General features: G+C 41.7%; 1 protein-coding gene across 1 annotated transcript in view; it reads left to right on the top strand.

The window, feature by feature from the left end:
* tshz3b (teashirt zinc finger homeobox 3b) overlaps nt 1-17,947 on the top strand; it is a 37,066-nt gene extending 19,119 nt beyond the window's left edge. The window contains exon 3 of the mRNA XM_065289266.2: nt 12,996-17,947. Within this exon, the coding sequence (XP_065145338.1) occupies nt 12,996-16,399 (3,404 nt within the window). The 3' untranslated portion in view covers nt 16,400-17,947. The remainder of the gene's footprint in view (nt 1-12,995) is intronic.
* The last annotated feature ends 3,629 nt before the right edge of the window (nt 17,948-21,576 follow it).

The following is a 21,576-nucleotide window of genomic DNA, read 5'->3' as shown; positions in this document are numbered from 1 at the left end:
AGCGCTCAGGTTTTGAGATATCAAATTAAAGAGAAAATATGCAGGATGCAATGCGACACCGAGAAAAACAAACCTCATTGAAGAGTTGTGAATTTTGATTGATATGCAGTACTTTGGAACCTCAGATTCTTGAGTTTTACAGTTTTAAACAAATAATCATTTACATTTTAATGGTATTTTTATGCAGTGAGCCAACACAATCTTATCTCAGTTTGTAAGTATTTTACGAGGTGGCTAGTTCGTATTAATTTGTACGATCATGTTCGGAAGTTTTTGAATGACTTGCTTTTGCCCCTGTGAAGTTAGGGGAGGGTTTTTTTTATTATTTTTTACTGATTACGGAAAATATCAGTATATTTTCCGTAATCAAATTCCCGCGATAGCAGGCTTAATGAACACATTAAGACAATGAATTGAAGAATTGAATCCATGCGTTCATTTGATTATTATATATATATTTGGTTGTTGTTTTTACCATAATTATAAATTATTCTTCAATGAATTGAAGAATTGAATCCATGCAGTCATTTGATTATTATATATATAAACAACCAAATATATATATTTGGTTGTTTTTTACCATAATTATAAATTATTTAAACGCTGTGCAATAGCTTTATTCACGTGAATCTTTTTTCACGCAATACAATTTTTTCAGGAAAATTATTTTTATTATTTAAATAAATCCTTTCAAACAGGATAGGAATGTTTAAACCTGAAAATTGCATTGGATGATTTCAATATCATGGTCAATATATTCAGCCCTTCTTCTGTATTTTTGGATGTGTCATGTCATGCAGCAGCCTGTCTGAATTGGTGGTGTCTTAATTGCACATCCTGTTTACATCTATTGTGTTTCATTTCGGCACGTAGCACACAAGTGCCATTTTCCCTCCACCCTGTGCTTTCTTCTATACGTGCATTATATAGATTTTCTTTCTTTCTGTACATATATAGAATGGACACAAATAGAGCGGAAGAAAAGGCCAGAGGATAAAGATTGAGAAATAATGGCTCCACAGCATCACGGTGACCTGGTGTAGCTTGCCGACATTTTTAAACGTCTCAAAGCAAAGGTCCACATCAGTGTCGGGACAGCTGTAAGGAGAGCTGCTCTCTTGTTAACAGTGGAAGCCTGTAAAGTAACCGAACAGGGTCCTCTGCCCTCGGCCCGGTTTTATGAGCCGATAGAATGAACTGCCAGAGCCATGTCTGCTTATCTGGAAAAAGGAAGCCAGAAAGAATAAAATGAGGTTTCAGGCCACGGTTTCGCACAATCACTGAGGAAAATTAGCTGTTTGCAACATTTTAATTCTTCTCAATCCTTTTTACCCTTCACTTGCCGGTGTGTTTGCGATTTTCCTCTAGCTATATTAGTTCTGGGAATTTTGTGGGAGAAAAAGTAAATACCTCTTTAATAGACCACCAACATATTTCCCCACCCTTATTAAATATGTAATTTTAGGATTTTAAATCTGTTGTCAGCTACAGTGGGTGTGTTAGGGTGTGTGTGTGTGTCTCTGTGGAGGGGCTGTGATGGCTTGTTTTCTTATTGCATCATTAGTTGAGGGGGTTGTGTGTTTACCAGGGCAGGCTGAACATTGTGGACATTAATGTGTCCTCCTGTGGTTTATGAGCCATTCAGAACACGTGCACAGACACACACACACGCACGTGCAATCGACAGTTTACTATACTGTACAGTCAAAAGAATTTGCACGCTCACTATTCTGTAGCCTCAAGATACATGGAGGTGAAACGTCGTATTGGTTCTCCTGACTTCCACAGCTGTGTGAATGTAAACCGGCCTCGTAGCTGTGGGGACGTATAAAAATTAGCGGAAGGCGCATTTGACTCACCGCGTTCAAGGCTCATTACGTGGCTGGGCCTGTTGTTGGCATGGTAAACAGTTTAATATTATTTAGATGCGTCCCAAAGAAAAGCAGCAGTTGATATTTCGCCGAACATTTCTGCCCTCTGCTTTTCATTAATATCCAGAGATGGAGCGCACAATTAAGCCCATAGCAGCTGCAACAAGATGACACACACACGCAGAATGAGCAAATCAAAGACATAATGTTGTTTTTCCCTGCCAAAACGTAGAGAACATCTCCTCTTCTGTTTTCCAACATCTCTCTCTCTCTCTCTCTTCCCTCCAAGCTCTCTCTCTCTCTCTCCTTCTCCAATGATGTAACTTTATAAGCTTTGAATATTCATTTCTCTGGTCAACTGGGATAAACAAGTTTTTTGGTTTTGCAAGAATCAGACTACTGTGTTTTTGCAGCCTGTGTGTTTTCTATGAAGAAACTTTAAGTTTTGTTATCGCTACTGATCTCGGACCAGTTTTCTCACCACACCTCCTAATGTTATGCATTGCATTTTAAAGCAAAAACCTGACCCCAGGCCTGTGGCCAAGGGCGACGGTGAATAGCTACACTGCTCTAAACAGTGTCTTTGTAAACCGGCTATTTTTAAAGTGGATGGGAGGGGGCAGTGTTGGGGAGGTGGTGGGGTTGGGTGCACATCACTTTTTATTAGCTTAATAAATCACCTTTGTTGTCAATCAAGGCACAGAGAATAATTGGATATGGTTGAAGCCTTGCGTGATGGATTATAAATCATTCCAGATTAAATTAAAAGATAATGCACAAACTTAATGGTTTGTGTTTTGCAGTCTAAATTGCCTTCGAGCAGTGTTGTTTTCTCGCTTTATTGTGCGCCGTTTTTCTCTCCTCTAAAACCCTGCACGTTTCCCAGTCTTTTACCGTTTCGGCTCTGCCGAGTCCAAGCACCTCAGTGTGCTGTGTGTGTGTGTGTTTGTCTTTATTTTCTATGATGTGTCCATGTGCCAATGTGTTGTTTCTCCGTCGGGTTTTATTTAGATTATGTGTCTGTTTTTACGTCTGCCCTGCAGCTCGACTGCAGACCTCTCAAACGCAGCGCGAGCAATATCATAGACAATCATTCCCCTCCCAACTCATCTACACCCTCTGCCCTGTCTGCTTCCAAATCAGAATAAGGCAAATCTCTTTCTGTTTGCCTCGCCGGCCCGGCTCGATGCTAACAGATTAACCCTGACATCCTCAACAAGCAGGGCTTGCTTCTCAGGTGCCATCCAATGAGAGGAAAAAGAGGGAGAGGGGGGAAAAGCCGACCCAATAAAGAGAGGAACAGGAGCGAAGGAGGAAGAGGCAGAGAGGCTATATCTTGCGTATTAGCGCCGCGGCTGCCCTGTCCGTTTACGTGCTGACAGATCCACTATTATCATAATCGGCCAGAGAACATGACGGGACGCTGAAGCGATGATGTCGTTTTATTTACGGGTGAGGCAGCCCCCCCTCGTTCGGCGCTCGCGGCCCGCATACCCTGGCGGGCCGGCACGAGCGGGCGAGTAGGTCAAATGACATCTTTTGATCAGAGCTGTCCAAAGAGATCAGAGGAGAGTGGCAGGTAATGGATACCCAGTGACACTCTGAATGGAGAGAGCCAGCGACTAGATGACTACATGTCTCCCATTAGGAGCATCTCTTTCTCTCTATCTCCTTTTCCTCTTTGCTTTCCATGTCCACTTTCTCTCTTTGTAACCCCCCTCTCCCTCTCTCTCTCCCGCTCTCTGTTCCAAGGCCTTTAGATTGACGTCTCAACGTAGTACCTAAATCAGTGGACTGCCACCGGCTAACACTCTGCATTATGGGTTGGAAAATGCCTATTATAACGTATCTGCCAAGTTCAGGGCTTGTGTACGAGACTTTATTCGACTTTAAATGGATTATTTTCTATCTTTTTTGTTTGGATCAAACCGCTTTTTCATTTCTACGTCATCTTATGTTTCTCCCTATATATATATTTTTCTTTATGCCTACACAACCGTGTTTATATTGTGTTGCTAATATGTGTTTTGCGTGTGTGTGGTAGCCGAGCCGAGCGAGGCCCTGGGGATCACAGCAAGGCAGATCTGTTCTCTCCCATTACCCAGCAACCCTCTCTAATGGGAGACTGACACACTCCTGTGATTCTGAGTGGGACAGAGGGAGAGAGAAGGAGGGAGAGATGCGTTATGGGAAAGATTACTGAAAGTAGAAGAGGAACGGCAACTCGCAGAGGAAAACTGAGATTCAGAGAGGGGTATCTCAGTAAGATACACATGTAAACTCATTCAAAGGCAATCACCCCTCCCTCTGTCTCTTTTGGCCTCTTGGGAGTTCCCTGTGTTTGTGTGAGTGTGTATGTCTGACCTCCGGTTGCCCTGTGCTTTAGGAATGTGACTTCTCCAAGTGCAGCGCGTCTGAATAACAAAGGCAGGCGGGTGGATCATTTGGTGGAGATCATCGTTTCTCTGTTTTGTAATTGTTTGAGATCTTTCTTTGAGGTCTACGCACATAAACTAGACTAATCATTAAGTAGAATTTAAAGTCAAAGCCCAACTTTTGTTTTATATGTATTTTCAAATTAATTTATGTATTTTTAAAAGGCTAGGTTAGAAAACAATAGGCAAGTTGTCATAATGGAAAAATATTATAGAATTTTCTGCTAAAATAAATAGTAAGAATATGTATTGAATTGAATATTACGGTATGATTCATTTTATATCATGATAACGATATGTATCACAGTAGTTTTTTTATCTACTTTTTTTATCTTATTAAAATATTTAATGCCATAGAATTTTAATAATTCTCACAAAAAAAGGTAGAAAAGTTATTTAGTCGAGAGCATTGAGAGATTCTTTCCTCAATGCTGTTTGTTTAACAGGTATAAGGTAACTTCCTTTAAGACCAAAGTCCGGATCCAATATACTGTTACACGTGCGTTTTCTCTTTTAGCTGTTTACTTTCTCTTAAGCCCTAAATAGTTGTGTTTATATGGATACTTGCAGTGACTGGAATTCTGACGCATATATGTATTTAAGGCCAATAAAGCGGCAAAAATGCTCAGCAGCTTAATGAGCATCGGATGTGAAATATAACACTGTGTTATAATGGCTTAAAACTGCTGTGCTTAAATACGTGTACAAACGTTACGTTTTTATGGCCACGCGCACAGCAATGTGACGTGGGTGCGTAACCTCAATAGAGATGATAGTCCAAAATCTCTACCGGTTGACAAATTTCTACCGGTTTATCATATCTACCGGTTTATCGCCCACCCCTATTGGTAAATACTAAACTTTAGTTTCAGACAAAATAGTGGGATTATTTCAATATATAAAAACGCAGAACTGATGTTGGACCAAAATACTTTTATTTAATGAAACATATTTAAACATGCAAAATGTGACAACTTGCCCCAGTTAAATTGTTGATATAAATGGTCCTTCTACATAAAGGCCAAACATCTGACATCTGGTCTAGTCTGCACAGGTGGATTTCATTCAGTGTCTCTTGCATAAAGCCTGCTGCAAGTGTTCCCTATATGTCCTTCAGAACATTCGCTTTTCATTTGGAGATCAACCTCAGCCGCCACAAGTTTTGGTGATGTCCTGAAATGCAGCTTATAGGACTAATAGAGGCTGCGTCCGAAAACTTTAGGCAGCTGACTTGTTTTCATGAAGGCAGCTAAGAGATAGCTTACGGACACACTTCAAAGGCAGCGTGTTTGAAATATAAACAGAGAGTGCCTTTGTGATAACATCATGTGATCACATATTTGAAAACTACAATACTAATTTCTCGCTAGAAATGAAATGAAAAGGTGTAAAAAGTGAAAATATGCATTTTTTACACTAAATTTGTGCTCCAGCCGCTTTCTTGGCCGACATTTTTTTTTCGAACTCGACCAGGCTCGACCAATCACATTCCCCGTGCGCACACACGCATAGAATTGTGGGACAAGATCTCAGGAGTCCAGAAGTAGACCTAACATTTGGATTTGGACATGCCTTGATGCCTTCCTGCCTTGGAAAGCTGCCGCAGAAGGCAGCAATTTAGAGTTTTAGACGCAGCCAGAGTCTGTGAACTTTAGTTGCATGCTGGTATAGGTTTCTGTTTAAAGCTTATAATGTGTAATTTTCAATTTGAATTAATTCATATAGCATTTTGCAAGGTTGCATTGCTGCGAAGCAGCTTTACTTGAAAAATAAAAAAAAACAGAAAACTAAAAAAATTGTAAGAATGAATACATACAGAATACAAAGTTGAAGATGGTAGAAATAGAGTGGTTGGTTTGGTCATTTAACTTTTAGCGGGATTTTTTGATTATTGACTGATGCAAAAAATCGTCCAATTATATCAACCTGGCTGTTATACAAGTTTATTTTTATGGCTTTGCAAAGTTTTTTCTTGCTGTGTAGCTATATTTATCAGGGTTGCCAGAGCAGTGACCTACTGAATTGGGTTATTTGTCTTTTAGACATTTGTAGAGGACAAACAGACAGATGGACAGGTTATAGGAACTTTGTAAGCTGTGGACAAACCTTCTGAAGAAGGCTGGCCAAAAACGTGTGGGACGTTCTGGGCGGACATTGATGTTCATTAGTGACTGATAGCATTTTGGAAGTGGTGAAGCGTATTTTTACTCACAAGAGCGTTCGTGCTGTGCTGTTTTAACCCCACAGTTCAAATATCTGAAGGAATAGATCCAAAAAGCACATCTAAGGTTTTCATTGGAGGTATCTCCAGAGGATTTGGCTCCGAAATGATTTTGTCAACAGAACAGTTTTTTGGTCACCATACATAATTGAAGTCAATGATCAAACAATATTTCAGTTCAGCAGTTATTGAAACAATCAGTGATCATTGCGTTCACATCGGAGGTTAATGCTGTGATATCCCCCCTTTATGTTTCCTTAGCAAGGGGTTTCTAAACGCCTGCATCAGCACTGAGCCTGTTGGTGAATATAAATCAACTTTTTGTTTGTACGTTATTGTGTTGCACACAAGATCATTTGTATGACTGAGCGCTCGCGCGTGTGTGTGTGTGTGTGTGTGTGTGTACGAGGCTGTCCAATCTTGATGCCGTGTAGGAGTGTTAACTCTGGTGGAGGTGCTATGGCAGCGGGGGGAAGCTCTGTTCTCAAGCGTGGTTACCGGTTGCCGTGCACATGCGAGGGGGGCGAGCGAGGGTGTGTAAACATACACACACATACACACACTGTCAGGGGCTCTCCCGCTGAGTGGCATGAGCGGGCGATTAGCCGTGCTAGCGTCTGTGTTTACCAGCTCTCTCGCTCGGTTCTGCCAGCGTCGAGGCACATCCAGTCCTGTTTTTTTTCCTTTTCTTTAATCCACACCAGCTCATTTTCTCTCTCACTTTCTCGGCTCTCATTTTCAATCATTGTTATAACAACAAATGCAAATATTTTTTATATATAACTACCTCTGATTTGTTCCTATTGGTTCATTCCTGATGGGAATATTTTGGTTAGTTTACAATTTAATGTCTATGTACAGCATCTGTCACATGCTGTCGATTATCGCAATAATTTGACTCGCCCCACAGCTTGTAAAAACGAATGGAAAATGCTTTTTACGGTAATACACTGGCAATGGCAACCCGGCAGGCATGTGTGCAGCATCGCAAATAAAGGTTTAAAATATGCAACTATCAACATTGTTGTGGAAGTCACAGCTGTCCATAGACTTTAACTTGTAAACAACCCCTGTAAATATTCTTTTAATGTTATCGTAAATAAAACTGTGAGATCTGAGTAATGATGCGGGGAATTGAAACGCGCTACTCGCCATAGTAACTATCACTAAGTAACGACCAAAGCATCAATGATGATAGGTAGAAGCTACTCGTGTCTGTCTGTTGTTTTTTTTTTACTAGGTATCTCTCTCTCTCTCTCTCTGTTACACTCCTCCGTCCATCTAATCCATCTCAATGTGCCGTTTGCGGGCTAGGCAGGCTGGCTAGAGTGGTCTTAGTGAGCTCTCTTTTTTTCTGGCTAGCCTTGGAGCAGGGCCTCCATCAGTCAGTGGGCCTGGTCGATGGGGCGTCTCACTGGAATCGATGGCACGCCTGTCTGCTCTGACCATCCTTCTCTCTCTGCCTCCTATGTCCATCCGTGCCCTCTCGCCCACCCCGGCGTGGGACACACACACATCTCCTCTACGTACCCGCCTGGCCTCCCCACCAATTTGTCTGTGCATGTCAAATTGCAATAATTAAACATTATTGATCTCAGATTCAATTAACTTCATTAACGCGGGTCATGATAGCCGAGGAGAGGAGATGGAGGGGAGGTGAGGAAAGGAGCGAGGGTGGAGGAGAAGAGGAAAGAGGAGAAGAGAAGTGGATTGGTGCTATCTCATATTCTCCAGCCGCACACAGACAGCCTGTCTGCTTAAGGCTACAAACCATTTTCCTCCTAATGATATCACATTGCAGATAGTGGCATATTAGAGAGAGATACCTCCCATTATAAATGTGGGCTTTAGGGGCTATATATAGCAGCTTTAATTACCAACTACTCACTCTTTCACTCTCTCCAGCTCATCCACACACCCAGAAGTATTGGACTGGGCTGCCGACTTCAACGGCTGTCTGTATAAGTGAGGCTGATTGCAAACAAGATTCAGAAGTAGCAGCTGAGGGTGTCTGCTTGGTTCATAGATACTAACGTATTTCATGTATAGGGAGAAAGGTACACCAAAAAGACCTGATAGGCTGAGAGGTTATTTTCTGCTTATAAATGCGCTCTCCTTAAAAAAAAAAAAACTAGCAATGGATATTTCTGACATTACCGACTGTTAACTGTGCCCACTTGGACGATTTTAAAATCTAACAGCGCTGTCAACAGATGTGCATGGTTTTTAAATGTTTAATTTGAAGTATTGTGAAAATAAGTATTATGACAGAGTGTTATTAGATTGCATCACATTGGCAGTACATCGGCCACCATGCTCACTAGATATCAATACCAGCACTGGCTGTTGAAAACTCAGAGCGGTGGACAACTAGAACAGACTAAAGCGCTTTCATCCCCTTCTATGCCAAAATCTGGCATATATTTGTGGCTTACAGCAAATGCTTTATTTTAACTAAGAAGGGCACCTTGCTTCTTTAAAGCGTTTAAGCTTTGTTGTAAAGATGAAGCATATTTGCATAACATAGCACAGCCTTGTTATTTTGATGAAAGGGTTCGAGGATCAGTTTCATCATTTCGATATGTATTAAGGTTTTCACGCTCTGATAATTTCAAAGACTGTATTTGTTCTAATAGTCCAGACCCGGGCGGCCATACAAGTTTGCAAGGTTACGCTCTCCACTGCCTTGATAAACAGCATTCTCTGCTGGTCGTCTCCCTGGACGTCCGAGTGTAAATTAGATCAAGCTTTTCTTCCAGTCTAATGCCAAATCATTGGGAGGTCATTCTCATTTTACCCCCACCCCACCACCACTGTTGGTTCCAAGCATCCTGTTTTCTAATTAAAACAGCACCTGTGTGGTATGGGTAGGCCTGGACCAGAGCGCTGGATTTAGAAGGTCCAAGGATGAAATCTCAATATTGTTCCCAGCCAGATCACACAGACTCCTGGTACACTGGGGGCTTGGGATTTGGATTACAGCCAGGACGTGCACAGACACTCTGTGTGTGTGTCGCAGATTGTCGGGACTCTCTTGTTAGCTCCTGCCTTTGCCGCCTTCTTGTCTTTCGCCACCTTTCTCAGGTTACCCGGAGGGGGGTTACTGCTGATTGTTGTGTTGTCAAGCAGGGCTAATTCTCTGTTTGGTGTCTGAAAATGAATTTTGAACAAAATACACACATGTACAGAAACATGAGTGCACGTCTTCCTCAGATTTGCTGTAGGGTGTACTCCTACACACCAGCAATACACTGTGCTCCACATACAGTGAAGTTCAGGTCAAGGTTACAGTGAGACAAGTTTAAAGTGATAAGCAAACGCTCTTTCTCTCTCTCTCTCTCTCTCTCTCTCTCTCTCTCTCTCTCTCTCTCTCTCTCTCTCTCTCGGTTCTTTGCTTTTTTGCCCACCAGCACACCCACCCTCATTTTTAACTTTAATCACCAGCTAATCATTTTGTGTAATTATGTTCAAGGTTGACCTTACATTTTTACATGTAGTGGTTTACGGGGAGCTAAAGATTTCTTGATACAACTACCACCTTTTGTGTGTGTGTGTGTGTGTGTGTGTGTGTGTGTGTGTGTGTGTGTGTGTGTGTGTGTGTGTGTGTGTGTTGTAATCACCGTGAGGAGATTTAAAGTCAGGGGATGTATTTGAAGGAACAGGGTTTTTACATTGCTATTTGGCCTTGATGTAAAGCTCTGCTTCTTCTGCTTCCTGAACGAAGGCATTGTTCTCTTAAACAGCTGTCGTTTTGGCTGATTCAGAACAGATGGCTGTGTGTGAGCGTGTGCATGCAAGTTTGTGTGTGCTGCACGATCACAGTTGGTTGTGATTTGTGTAGGGGGCGATTCGATTTCACAGGCTGGCTGTGATGTGTGTGAGAAGATGGATCCTAATAATAATGCTGTAAAAAATTTCACTGTCAATATTGAAGAGCCTTTGTTCGTAGACTTATGCATTTTCCTAATTACTTTTTTTTGTAGTGCAGCATGTCGGAAAATGAAATGGCATGTTTACAGTTTATATTGGTGGGATATAAATACTGTTTCTATACTATCAGGTTTTTAGTAATCTAATAAGAATAAAAATTACTGTATAAGCCCGCATTACAAGACATTAAAAGCATGTTGAGATGAATGAAACGTTTTACTTTTATTTATCTTTTTATTCATTCTTTAATTAGTTTTTTTAGACAGCCAATGTCATTGTCACTTAAAGGGATGGTTCACCCAGAAGATATTGTGATAAATGATGGTAAGCACACAGTATTGTCTTCCATAGTATTTGTTTTTCCTACTATGGAAATCAATGGGTTACCATCAACTGTGTGCCTACCATCGTTTATCGCTGTACCTTATTTTGTGTTTCTTAGAAGAAAACGAATCTCATATAGGTAAAGAAAAAAATGAGGATGAGTTGCTGACAGAATTAAACATTTTGGATGAACTATCCCTTTAAAGGGAAACTCCACTTTTTTTTAAATATGCTAATTTTCCAGCTCCCCTAGAGTTAAACATTTGATTTTTACAGTTTTGGAATCCATTCAGCCGATCTCCGGGTCTGGCGCTACCACTTTTAGCATAGCTTAACACAATCCATTGAATCCATTGACCATTAGCATCGTACTAAAAAATAACCAAAGAGTTTCTATATTTTTCCCATTTAAAACTTGACTCTTCTGTAGTTACATCGTGTACTGAGACCAACGATAAAATTAAAAGTTGTGATTTTTTTAGGCAGATATGGCTAGGAACTATACTCTCATTCTGGCATAATAATCAAGGACTTTACTGCCGTAACATGGCTGCAGGAGGCGCAATGATATTAGGTAGTGCCTGAAAATAGTCCCCTGCTATTGAAAGATACTAAGGGCACTATTTTCGGCTGCTGCATAATATCATTACGCCGGCTGCAGCCATGTTATGGCAGCAAAGTTCTTGATTATTACAACAGAATGAGAGTATAGTTCCATATCTGCCTAGAAAATCGCAACTTTTAATTTTCAGTCGGTCTTAGTACACGATGTAACTACAGAAGAGTCAAGTTTTAAATAGGAAAAATATCGAAACTTTGGTTATTTTTGAGCGCGATGCTAATGGTCTAATCAGATTCAATGGATTATGCTAAGCTATGCTAAAAGTGGTAGCGCCAGACCCGGAGATCGGCTGAATGGATTCCAAACAGGTAAGAATCAAATGTTTAACTCTAGGGGAGATGAAAAATGAGCATATTTTTTTAAAAAGTGGAGTGTCCCTTTAAATAAAATATTTTTACCAAACCAAGAAACCATGTTTTAATGGGCTGCTGTTAATTAAAATTATAGTAAATTCTTTAGAAATTCTTTTGTCTTTGTTAAAGTAAAAAGCCCAATGTTTTTCCCTCAGATCTTCCTTCTATACAAGTTGAAATATTATATTTAGAATAAAATCTATATGCTGTGTGTGTACAAGTTGTATTATGACTAGTGTGACATTTGCTGTATTTAGACATGATCGAATGTGTTCACAGAAAACCAGTGTGTCCAATAGAGTGTCTTCTCTCTCTAATGTTTACATACCTGGTCAAAAGCGAGATTAACAGATGCAGTTAGGAATGTGGGGAATTATTTCAGTGTTATATTTTTCGCTCTCCCACCCCTCTCTCTCTCTTTCTGTCTTCATCCAATGTAAGTTAAAAAAAGAATATATTTTTGTTTCTTATTCCTTCATACAGTTTTGTGTATAACATGACCGTTTCTTTTTATGAGCAGTTGTGTTCTCCAGGCTTAACTGTAAATAATAAATTTCAACTTTTCTAATCTTTCGTAATTGACGCAAATGTGTTTGGTGCCGGGATTTTTATGTCGGAAACGTACATACAATCATTTTTATTTACAAGCAGGCAAGCCTTTGCAAGGTAATGAGTGAGAATGCTTTCTTAATTTAAATGGCGAGTGTGTCTGTTTGGAAATGCATTAGGGGCTGCTGAAGAAGCGTAAGACATATTAATTGACAGACAGGAACTGCTGTCTCTGAGGTTGATACAAGTAATTTATTACTTCAGAAACGAATGCCACCTCCAGAATGTGCTTCATTAATTTCAAATTTAGTTTTAATTTCAAGCTGTTGCCCCTTGAGAAGAATAAGGTGGCAACTTCGGTTTGAAGAGTCATTTTTTTCCGTTCTTTTACCCCCCCCCTTCTGTCGCACTCTTATTTCAGAACAAAGAAAGGGAGGAACATAACTTCATTCCATGTGGCAATGTAATGCAATAGAAAAGTAGGGAAGGAATTACTGTAGCAGTTTATGATATGAAAAAAGTCTGACTGATTGTTTTGTTTGTCAGTGCTGTAGGAAAACACGGATGCCTGACATTTCTATCAGCTGTCTATCCACTATACAAGGCATTGTGGGAATGCAATGTGTCAAATCTTCATAATTGGACACTGTGATAACATGTCTTTTCTTTGTCTCTTTTTTTTACCTGCAGCATATGTGCCAGAGGAGCTGAAAGATGCTGCCTTACTTGATGAGGATGTTGAGGGTGAGGATTCAGCTGTGGAGGAGGAACCTGCCATGAAGTATGTGTGCCAGGACAAAGACTTACTTCTTAAAGACAGAGCAGGCTTCCATGACTCTCCACCTGCTGATTTCTCCAGCCATGAAATGGACAGCGAGTCCCACCTAAGTGAGTCAAGTGACCGCATGTCAGACTTTGAGAGTGCCTCCATAAAGAACGAAGAGGACAGCTCAGCCAAGGAGCCTCTCACTTCACTTTCCTCAACTTCATCGGTGATGATGACAACAACAGCCACGCCAAGCGGTGAGGAGGCAGCACCATTAGGCCCAGACAGCCTGGAGCAGATGAAAGCTATCTACACTAGTTTCTTGACCAACTCCTATTGGTCATCGCTGAACTTGAATACGTCCCAGCAGCCAGCAGAAAAGCCCCCACGCAGTCACAGTAGCAGCAGCAGCAGCAGTAGTAGCAGCAGTAGTTGTGGTAGTGGAGGATACGACTGGCACCAGACAGCTGTGGCTAAGACATTGCAGAATGTTTCACAGAACCAGAGCAGAGTTCTGCATCCAGCAGCCGAGCCAAACCTCTTCAGTACTGTGCAGCTTTACCGACAGAGCACCAAACTGTATGGCTCCATCTTCACTGGTGCGAGCAAATTCCGTTGCAAAGACTGCAGTGCTGCTTACGATACACTAGTCGAGCTCACTGTGCATATGAATGAGACAGGCCACTACCGGGACGACAACCACGAGACAGACAGTGAAGGTACCAGGCGCTGGTCGAAGCCCCGCAAACGTTCTTTGTTGGAGATGGAGGGGAAAGAGGATGCGCAGAAAGTCCTTAAGTGCATGTACTGTGGCCATTCCTTTGAGTCACTGCAGGACCTTAGTGTTCATATGATTAAGACAAAACACTACCAGAAAGTGCCTCTGAAGGAACCTGTTACACCTGTGGCGGCCAAGATCATCTCCTCAGCTCGTAAAAGAGCCCCGATTGAGCTGGAACTCCCCAGCTCGCCAGACTCCAATGCTGGAACACCCAAGCCCTCTTTATCTGACCCCAATGACCTTCTGCAAAAGACCCCTAATCCCTACATCACACCCAACAACCGATATGGACACCAGAATGGTGCTAGCTATGCGTGGCAGTTTGAGTCACGGAAATCCCAGATCCTGAAGTGTATGGAGTGTGGCAGCTCACACGACACGTTACAGGAGCTTACAGCTCATATGATGGTCACAGGACACTTCATCAAGGTCACTAACTCTGCAATCAAGAAAGGCAAACCCATCATGGAGTCCATGTCCACAACAGCGCCTAACACCATATCTACTAATGAGGATAAAGTACAGTCAGTGCCACTGGCTGCCACTGCATTCTCCCCACCACCACCCGCACCTCCTCCACCTAGTATTTCCCCTGCAATCACACCCAAGGAGATAAAAAAGGAGGAGAAGGAAGTAGAATGTACAAAGGAGCCAAATAATTGCAGAGACAAGAAGGCAACAGAAAGTGAAACGGAGGAGAAGTTTGATGTTTCATCCAAATATCCATACTTGACAGAAGAAGATCTTGAAGAAAGCCCTAAGGGGGGTTTTGACATTTTAAAATCTCTAGAGAACACAGTAACATCTGCCATCAACAAAGCACAGAATGGCACACCCAGCTGGGGAGGCTACCCCAGTATTCACGCTGCGTACCAGCTTCCAAACATTATGAAACTTTCTCTACGTAACTCTGGGAAAAGTTCCCCTCTCAAATATATGTTTTCTGGAGAAGAGATTCTATCTCCTACCAAAAACCAACCGCTAATCTCTCCGCCTAGCTGCCAAACATCTCCTTTGCCCAAAAACAATTTTCATGCCATGGAGGAGCTTGTAAAAAAAGTAACAGAAAAAGTGGCCAAAGTAGAAGAGAAGATGAGGGATCCTGGAACAAGGTCTTCCCCGCTTAGACGGACCACACCCTCTCCTTGCAGTAGTGATGCAGGGGAATCTGCCCGAGGGGAGTCCCCCAAGGAAAGGAAAGGAGCCAAAACTCCTGAGACCAATGGTGGGGGAAACGCTCACAAAGACACAAATGGTGAAACACTCACTAAAGAATCTGTGGAAAATGGCACTGACCATGTTGCTAAAACTCCTGTTTCCACCTTATGCAGCAGCACCGCTATTATTACTGATCATCCTCCTGAGCAGCCGTTTGTTAACCCTTTAAGTGCTCTTCAGTCGGTTATGAATGTTCACCTCGGTAAAGCTGCCAAACCTGCCCTGCCATCCCTTGACCCCATGAGTATGCTCTTCAAGATGAGCAACAGCTTAGCAGAGAAGGCAGCCGTAGCTGCTTCCACTCCTTCTCAGACCAAAAACACAAATGATCACCTGGATCGCTACTTTTACCACATCAACAATGACCAGCCTATTGATCTGACCAAAGGCAAGAGTGATAAGAACAGCTCCCTGGGATCTGCTGCCCTGTCCTCCTCCACCTCTACTCCAACCTCAATTTCACCCTTGTCAACCATCACCATGGCCAAAGCCTCATCTGCTGTGGCCTCTTTCATGTCCAGTTCACCTCTGCGTGAGAATGCCCTCTCTGACATCTCTGATATGTTACGTAACCTCACAGAAAGCCACGCGTCCAAGTCCTCCACGCCGACTAGTCTGTCAGAGCGATCTGATATAGACGGGTCGACACCCGAGGAATCAGAGGAGATCTCTCCCGCTCAGAAACGAAAGGGTCGGCAATCCAACTGGAATCCTCAGCATCTACTCATCCTGCAGGCACAGTTTGCTTCCAGTTTGCGGCAAACAGGTGATGGCAAATACATTATGTCAGACCTCAGTCCACAGGAGCGCATGCATATTTCCCGTTTTACCGGCCTTTCAATGACCACCATCAGCCACTGGTTGGCCAACGTCAAATACCAGCTGAGGCGGACAGGTGGCACAAAGTTCTTAAAAAATCTTGACTCTGGCCACCCTGTCTTCTTCTGCAGTGACTGTGCATCACAGATTCGTTCCCCCTCCACCTATGTCAGCCATCTTGAGTCACATCTGGGCTTTAGGCTCAGGGACCTGGCTAAGTTATCTGGAGAGCAGCTTGTTAGCCAGATCTCACGCCACAACAAGGGGCTCTCTGAGAAACTGCTTTCATCCCAAGCGCATTCCTTGGGCCATTCGATCCCAAACCCCAGCCCTCACTCACTCTCCCCTTCCCCTTCCCCAGACGAGGAGTCAAATGGCACCTCATATCAGTGTAAACTGTGTAATCGGACTTTTGCCAGCAAGCATGCTGTCAAGCTCCATCTGAGTAAGACCCATGGCAAATCCCCTGAGGACCATCTTATGTATGTTTCTGAACTTGACAAACCTTAGCAATTGCCAAGGACATAAACTCTATATCTCTGTCCTTTTTCAAGCCTTCTGACTAACATTTCTTAAGGAAAAATTAAAAGAACTTAAATTATCGAAGAACTAACTGCACATACATGCCAGAAAACTACTGTTTAGTTTTGGCACATCGTTGGGAGTTTTCCTCCCCGGAACACTCATTCAGCCCTAGAGACTTTCTGCATTTTTATTTAAAAGTGGATAACAGAGAAAAACAAATGATAATTTTCTAACTGTGCAGTGTTGAGTGAAGAGGTGCTTTTGTCACTGATAAAATATGAAGGTAAATTAAAAAAGACCTAAAATGAAGTTGTATGTATTTGAAAGTTGTGTAAATTGGATTTTTTGGCATCCTTGAGATGCAGTAAGCTGCATGCTTTAATGAAATGGTTAAGTTCAATATTTGATAACTGAATCTGGGCTTTTCTTTATCTCTCTTTCCTTCTCTCTTATGTTTTCCTTTTTTAACGTGACATAAATATGCTGGTCTCAGCATAAACAATTTAACCCTCTGAGTACGTCTTAATACTTCGATATTTACAACCCCCAGAAAAGGAAAGGAAATTATTAGTAAAGATGAGAGAAATTAGAGATTGGAAATTGCCAAGTTCATGTATATCTGAGGAGGCAAGTTCTAAGTTGTATCGACCACCCCAAAAAGAATCACATTGTCTGATGATAGACCAGCCCATACATACACGGACAGCTAGCTTGCAGTGCAGAAATATATGTGAATCCAAAATAGTCTTTTTGTTTGCTCAAATCAGGGGCCTTTATGAATTCAGGTCGGTGTAAAAATGTGTACATAAAAACATAAACTAATTTCTGTCTAAATTATGCATCATTTTATATTTTTTAATTTAAGATGAGTATGACTATCTACTGGTGCACAATATATGAAGACATTAATGAAATTGTTTTGCACAATAGTTTTATAAATATGTTATTTAATCAGAAGATATGATTATGAGAGGGAAAAGAAAACATGAGAAACACCCTAAAGTTTTATTTCCACCTCGTGCTCAAAGGGTTAAACTTCTTGTACAAGACAGTACTTGTTCCATCATTTCACTTAAATGGTTGTATAAAAAAGATGCTACTTTATTATGTAAGGAGGAAATCCACAATGTAACCTTTTATTTATAAACACTCTCGGTTGTTGTTTCATATTGTAGAATGCCTTTTTCAATTGGTAACTTTAATTTTGTTGTTCTGTCTAATTATTCCTCCATAAATCCACACTGCAGCTTCATCATTTTTGGGGATATGAAAGGTAACCATGGTTACCTTGCCTCCAATTGACAGTTCTGCTACATTTTGGCAGTTCATTTACTGAAGTAACTGACAGCTGCCAGTGAATGGAAATCTTATGTGTAAAATATTGGCATGTTAACAGCACAGGCACTGTTATGCATTCTGTGCCGTGTTTCCTTTTTGTTGTTGTTGACAATGAAGCACTCATTATATGACTTCATATAACCTTTTTTCTACTGCAGCATTAAATTGAAATTGTTTTCGGTTTTTTTGCAATAACTTGATGTGTCATGGCTCACAAGTCTGTCGGGCGCCGGGGGATAAAAAATGAGGAGATTAAAGCAAACTGCTGTCAGTTAAATAGCAGACGACAAGAGTGTGAAAAGAAAGGTCCGGTGGTCTAACCCTACAGCTACACAACACTGAGAGGAATCAGCATGTGTGTCTCTGTGTGTGTGTGTGTGTGTGTGTGTGCATGCATAGTCCTCTGTCTCTCAAGCACAAAGTGTTTATACCTCTGATTTTAGTGGTGTCATATATTTTGGGCGGATCTATCCCATCACTCCTCTCGTCTAAATCCCTGCTCGGTGACACATCGACTCGCACCATCTCCTAATATGGTTTAACTAGGGAAACATCAGGCTGCTTGAAGGGCGATGTGCCTTTCCCTCTCTACAATGGAATGTAACAGATAATTGCTCTGGCATTAACTGTCTCTTTTTCACCATTTTCACTGCTGTAATTAGCAAAAGCTCTTGCATTTTGCAGGGACAGATTTGTTTGGGTCTCATCCAGAATGATGACAAACCCACATTTATCGTTCGACTATAAAGTTCCATTTTAGCGTAGATTGCATACGGAAAAAATCTAAATGGCATACTGTACTGTTTGCAGATGCCTGGCTTGATGTTTATGTCTGTGAGAGAGGGGAAGAGACAGATTCACATTAAGAGGGAGAGAGAGAGAGGGAACTTCTGTGAACAGATCAGTGCAAGTAGAAGCATGTATAAGATATATCTCATAATGGTGGGACACTTTCTCAAATGTTTAGTTACCGAATACGTTCCTCGTCAGATCTGTCAGCGAGCTTTCGGCATGCACACCTACACGCGCACGCTCGGAAACGTCAGGAACCAGGTAGAGGCTACATCATGTGTGGTGACAAGGTGCTGCTGTGTGTGAAAATGTCAGCCTTCACAGGCTTTCCTGAAGTCTGGCGCCATATTTAAGGTGCTCATTAGTTGCAAAGAAAATATTCGAGAAATTGAAGTCTAAGAAAACCATTTTCTCTCCTCCGTTTCAAGCCATACTGGGGGTTATTAAGGTTGAATACAAGACATTTAACTATTCTCACACACGCACATAAACAATATCCCAGTCTGTAAAGATGCTAGTGGCATCTTTTAAAAGTCACATACATTTATGTATTAAATAAAGCTGTTAATAATATCTGTTTAAAGGATTCTAAGATGTTGTCGGACGTATTTCTCCCATCAATATTCAGATATCGGACTGGAGATGGTGACGTGCTTTACGGTCTGACCCAGTTCATGACAGATCATAAACAGGCACACATACAATAAAGGATGTGTGTTTGTGTCTAAAAGGCCTAAATAATTGTCTTATGTCTCAATAATGGGTATATTTCCCAGTATGTATAGAGTGTAATTGGTCTGTACACATAATCAGCTCAGAATGAGAGGTTTACGTGGGCAGAACTGAACCACAAAGTTGTGGCTTTATCTCTGTCGCGCTGCTGCTACAAAAGACCAGAGCGCCTAAAACTCTGAGAAACTCTCAAACCAGCCCTCACAGCACAGAAATGAATGCCGTATTGTAATGCTATTGAGCTTCTGAGGGTCTCTGTGTATTGCTGGACTTCTCAGATAAACGGAATTGCGGATTAAGCACGGTACTGGAAATGCATCTGTGTTTACGCTATCGCGGGCAAACACACACAAGTACTATTTCCAAGCGGCCTACACAATGAGCGGGCGCCGGCACATCCTGCACATAGCAAATTACAATGATGCAGGCGACACGCGCATCCACACGCTGCACTTCTCAACAATCGGGCCTGATTGATTCACTGCTGCGCTGACCCAAAGCTTCACTTTGTCTGCGGACGCCTTTGAGGCGAGCTGTCTCTCTTAACCTGTGTAATTTACATGCGCTGTAATTCACTCACCATCTGCAGTCTCACCTTGGAAGCACTCCCATTACAAATGCTAATTTAGGGCACCTTATAAATTCTCTCAATCGCTTCTACTAGGAAGGCGATCTACACACACACACAGAGAGAGAGAGAATAAAGGGAAAAAATGAATATTAACACAGGAAAAAAACCCTCCTTTAAATCATGGGCGTGTACCGATGACCCTAATATTACCCCAAGCAGAAGAAAGCAAGCCAGGGAGAGATGGAAAGGGAGGAGTCAGGCCGTATTGTAATGCACCACTGTAGATCTTCAAGCTGTCGCGTTCCCAAAGTATCTTAAAATAATGCATGTGATGAATGTGCAATTTCCTTAATTTACGGGCCTCGGTGTGCTCCCGGCTACGTGCAGGATAGAAATCTTAAATGGGGCTTGAACGGTTCTTCGCACAACAAGAAATCAATATGCCACAGCTTAAGGAGCCAGGAGTTGGAGAGACTTCAATTTCTACTTAAACACACACCTGAAGTCTCCCATGGCAAAATCATTTCACATACATGTGGAGTGTATGTGAGTGTGTGTTTGCCATTTATATCTCTTGTCTTTGAGAGCCGGTTGGCTGTCAGTGGCTCGGTACGATGACAAAGGGCATAATGGCGTTGTGCAGCAGTGTGCCATTACAAATGTGATCACCAATCACTCGAGACACAACACACTCCATGCTGGAAGAGGTAATAAGGTCTCTGCGAGCACACACTCGCCCCCGCCCGACCCGTTCGCTTTCCCACGTTGGCCTATGCGTCTGAACAGACAAACACACCAAGAATTATTTACAGTACAAAAGCAGTTAGTCGCTACAGTACAGATACAAACACAACCCGGTATTTATCACACGGGGCAGACATTAAAGCTCACCAACTGAGATGAATGATAATGCCACTATAAAAAGAATGCTTATAAAAACACTTGAGTGTGATTCTTTTAGCGCATGTAACACAATAAAATCTGTCTGAGGTGCTGTAGTTGCGAGCTGCTGATGCCAACCAGCGTGACTTCATTTATATACTAATTCATTTTAATTTGCCTACAAAACAGCATTATTTCTGTTTGCACTGCACCTATGCCCTAGAGACAAACTGAAATGATGCATTTTAAATGTTGCCATGCTCAAAACAATGCGATCGTGGTAATGCGATGCCAGAGAGCTGCTTGTACGAGTAGTTGTGCACAGCATATATTGTATGTATGGGTAATGTATAAAATGTATGTGTAAAAGGTTTTCAAAGCTTCACATTGACAGTGTAAAAGTTAGATTAGATTTATCACATTTTTATTTTAAATAATAAGTGAAACTTACTCTCCAGACTGGATTTATCTCCAAAACACACGTTTTTCTGTACCCTCTTCATTGATAACATGCAGGAGTATTGAGTAATGTACGGTAATATAATATACTGTAACAAGGCCTATAAATGCCTCCAGTTGTCCTAATACGCATTTCCACCATGTTATGGATTTCATGTTAATAATTTATTTTCAAATATCATCCCTACGGGTCCTATTAAATTTGCATGTATATGTGTGTTTTCATTGTGACTAATGTTGTTGCATCTATTTCGCCCTCTCAAGAGTTAAACAAACATAGCCCTTACATGGCCCTCTTGCCCTGTCACTCACCCCTGGCCTTTGACCCGAGCCTGGGGGTGAACGGCAGGCTACTGGTACTCAGTTTTTCTCAGCACCAGCAAGGAGC

The sequence above is a fragment of the Paramisgurnus dabryanus genome, chromosome 2, assembly GCF_030506205.2.
Source record: "Paramisgurnus dabryanus chromosome 2, PD_genome_1.1, whole genome shotgun sequence".
Lineage (NCBI taxonomy): Eukaryota > Metazoa > Chordata > Actinopteri > Cypriniformes > Cobitidae > Paramisgurnus > Paramisgurnus dabryanus.
This window is presented reverse-complemented; position numbering and strand designations above follow the sequence as displayed.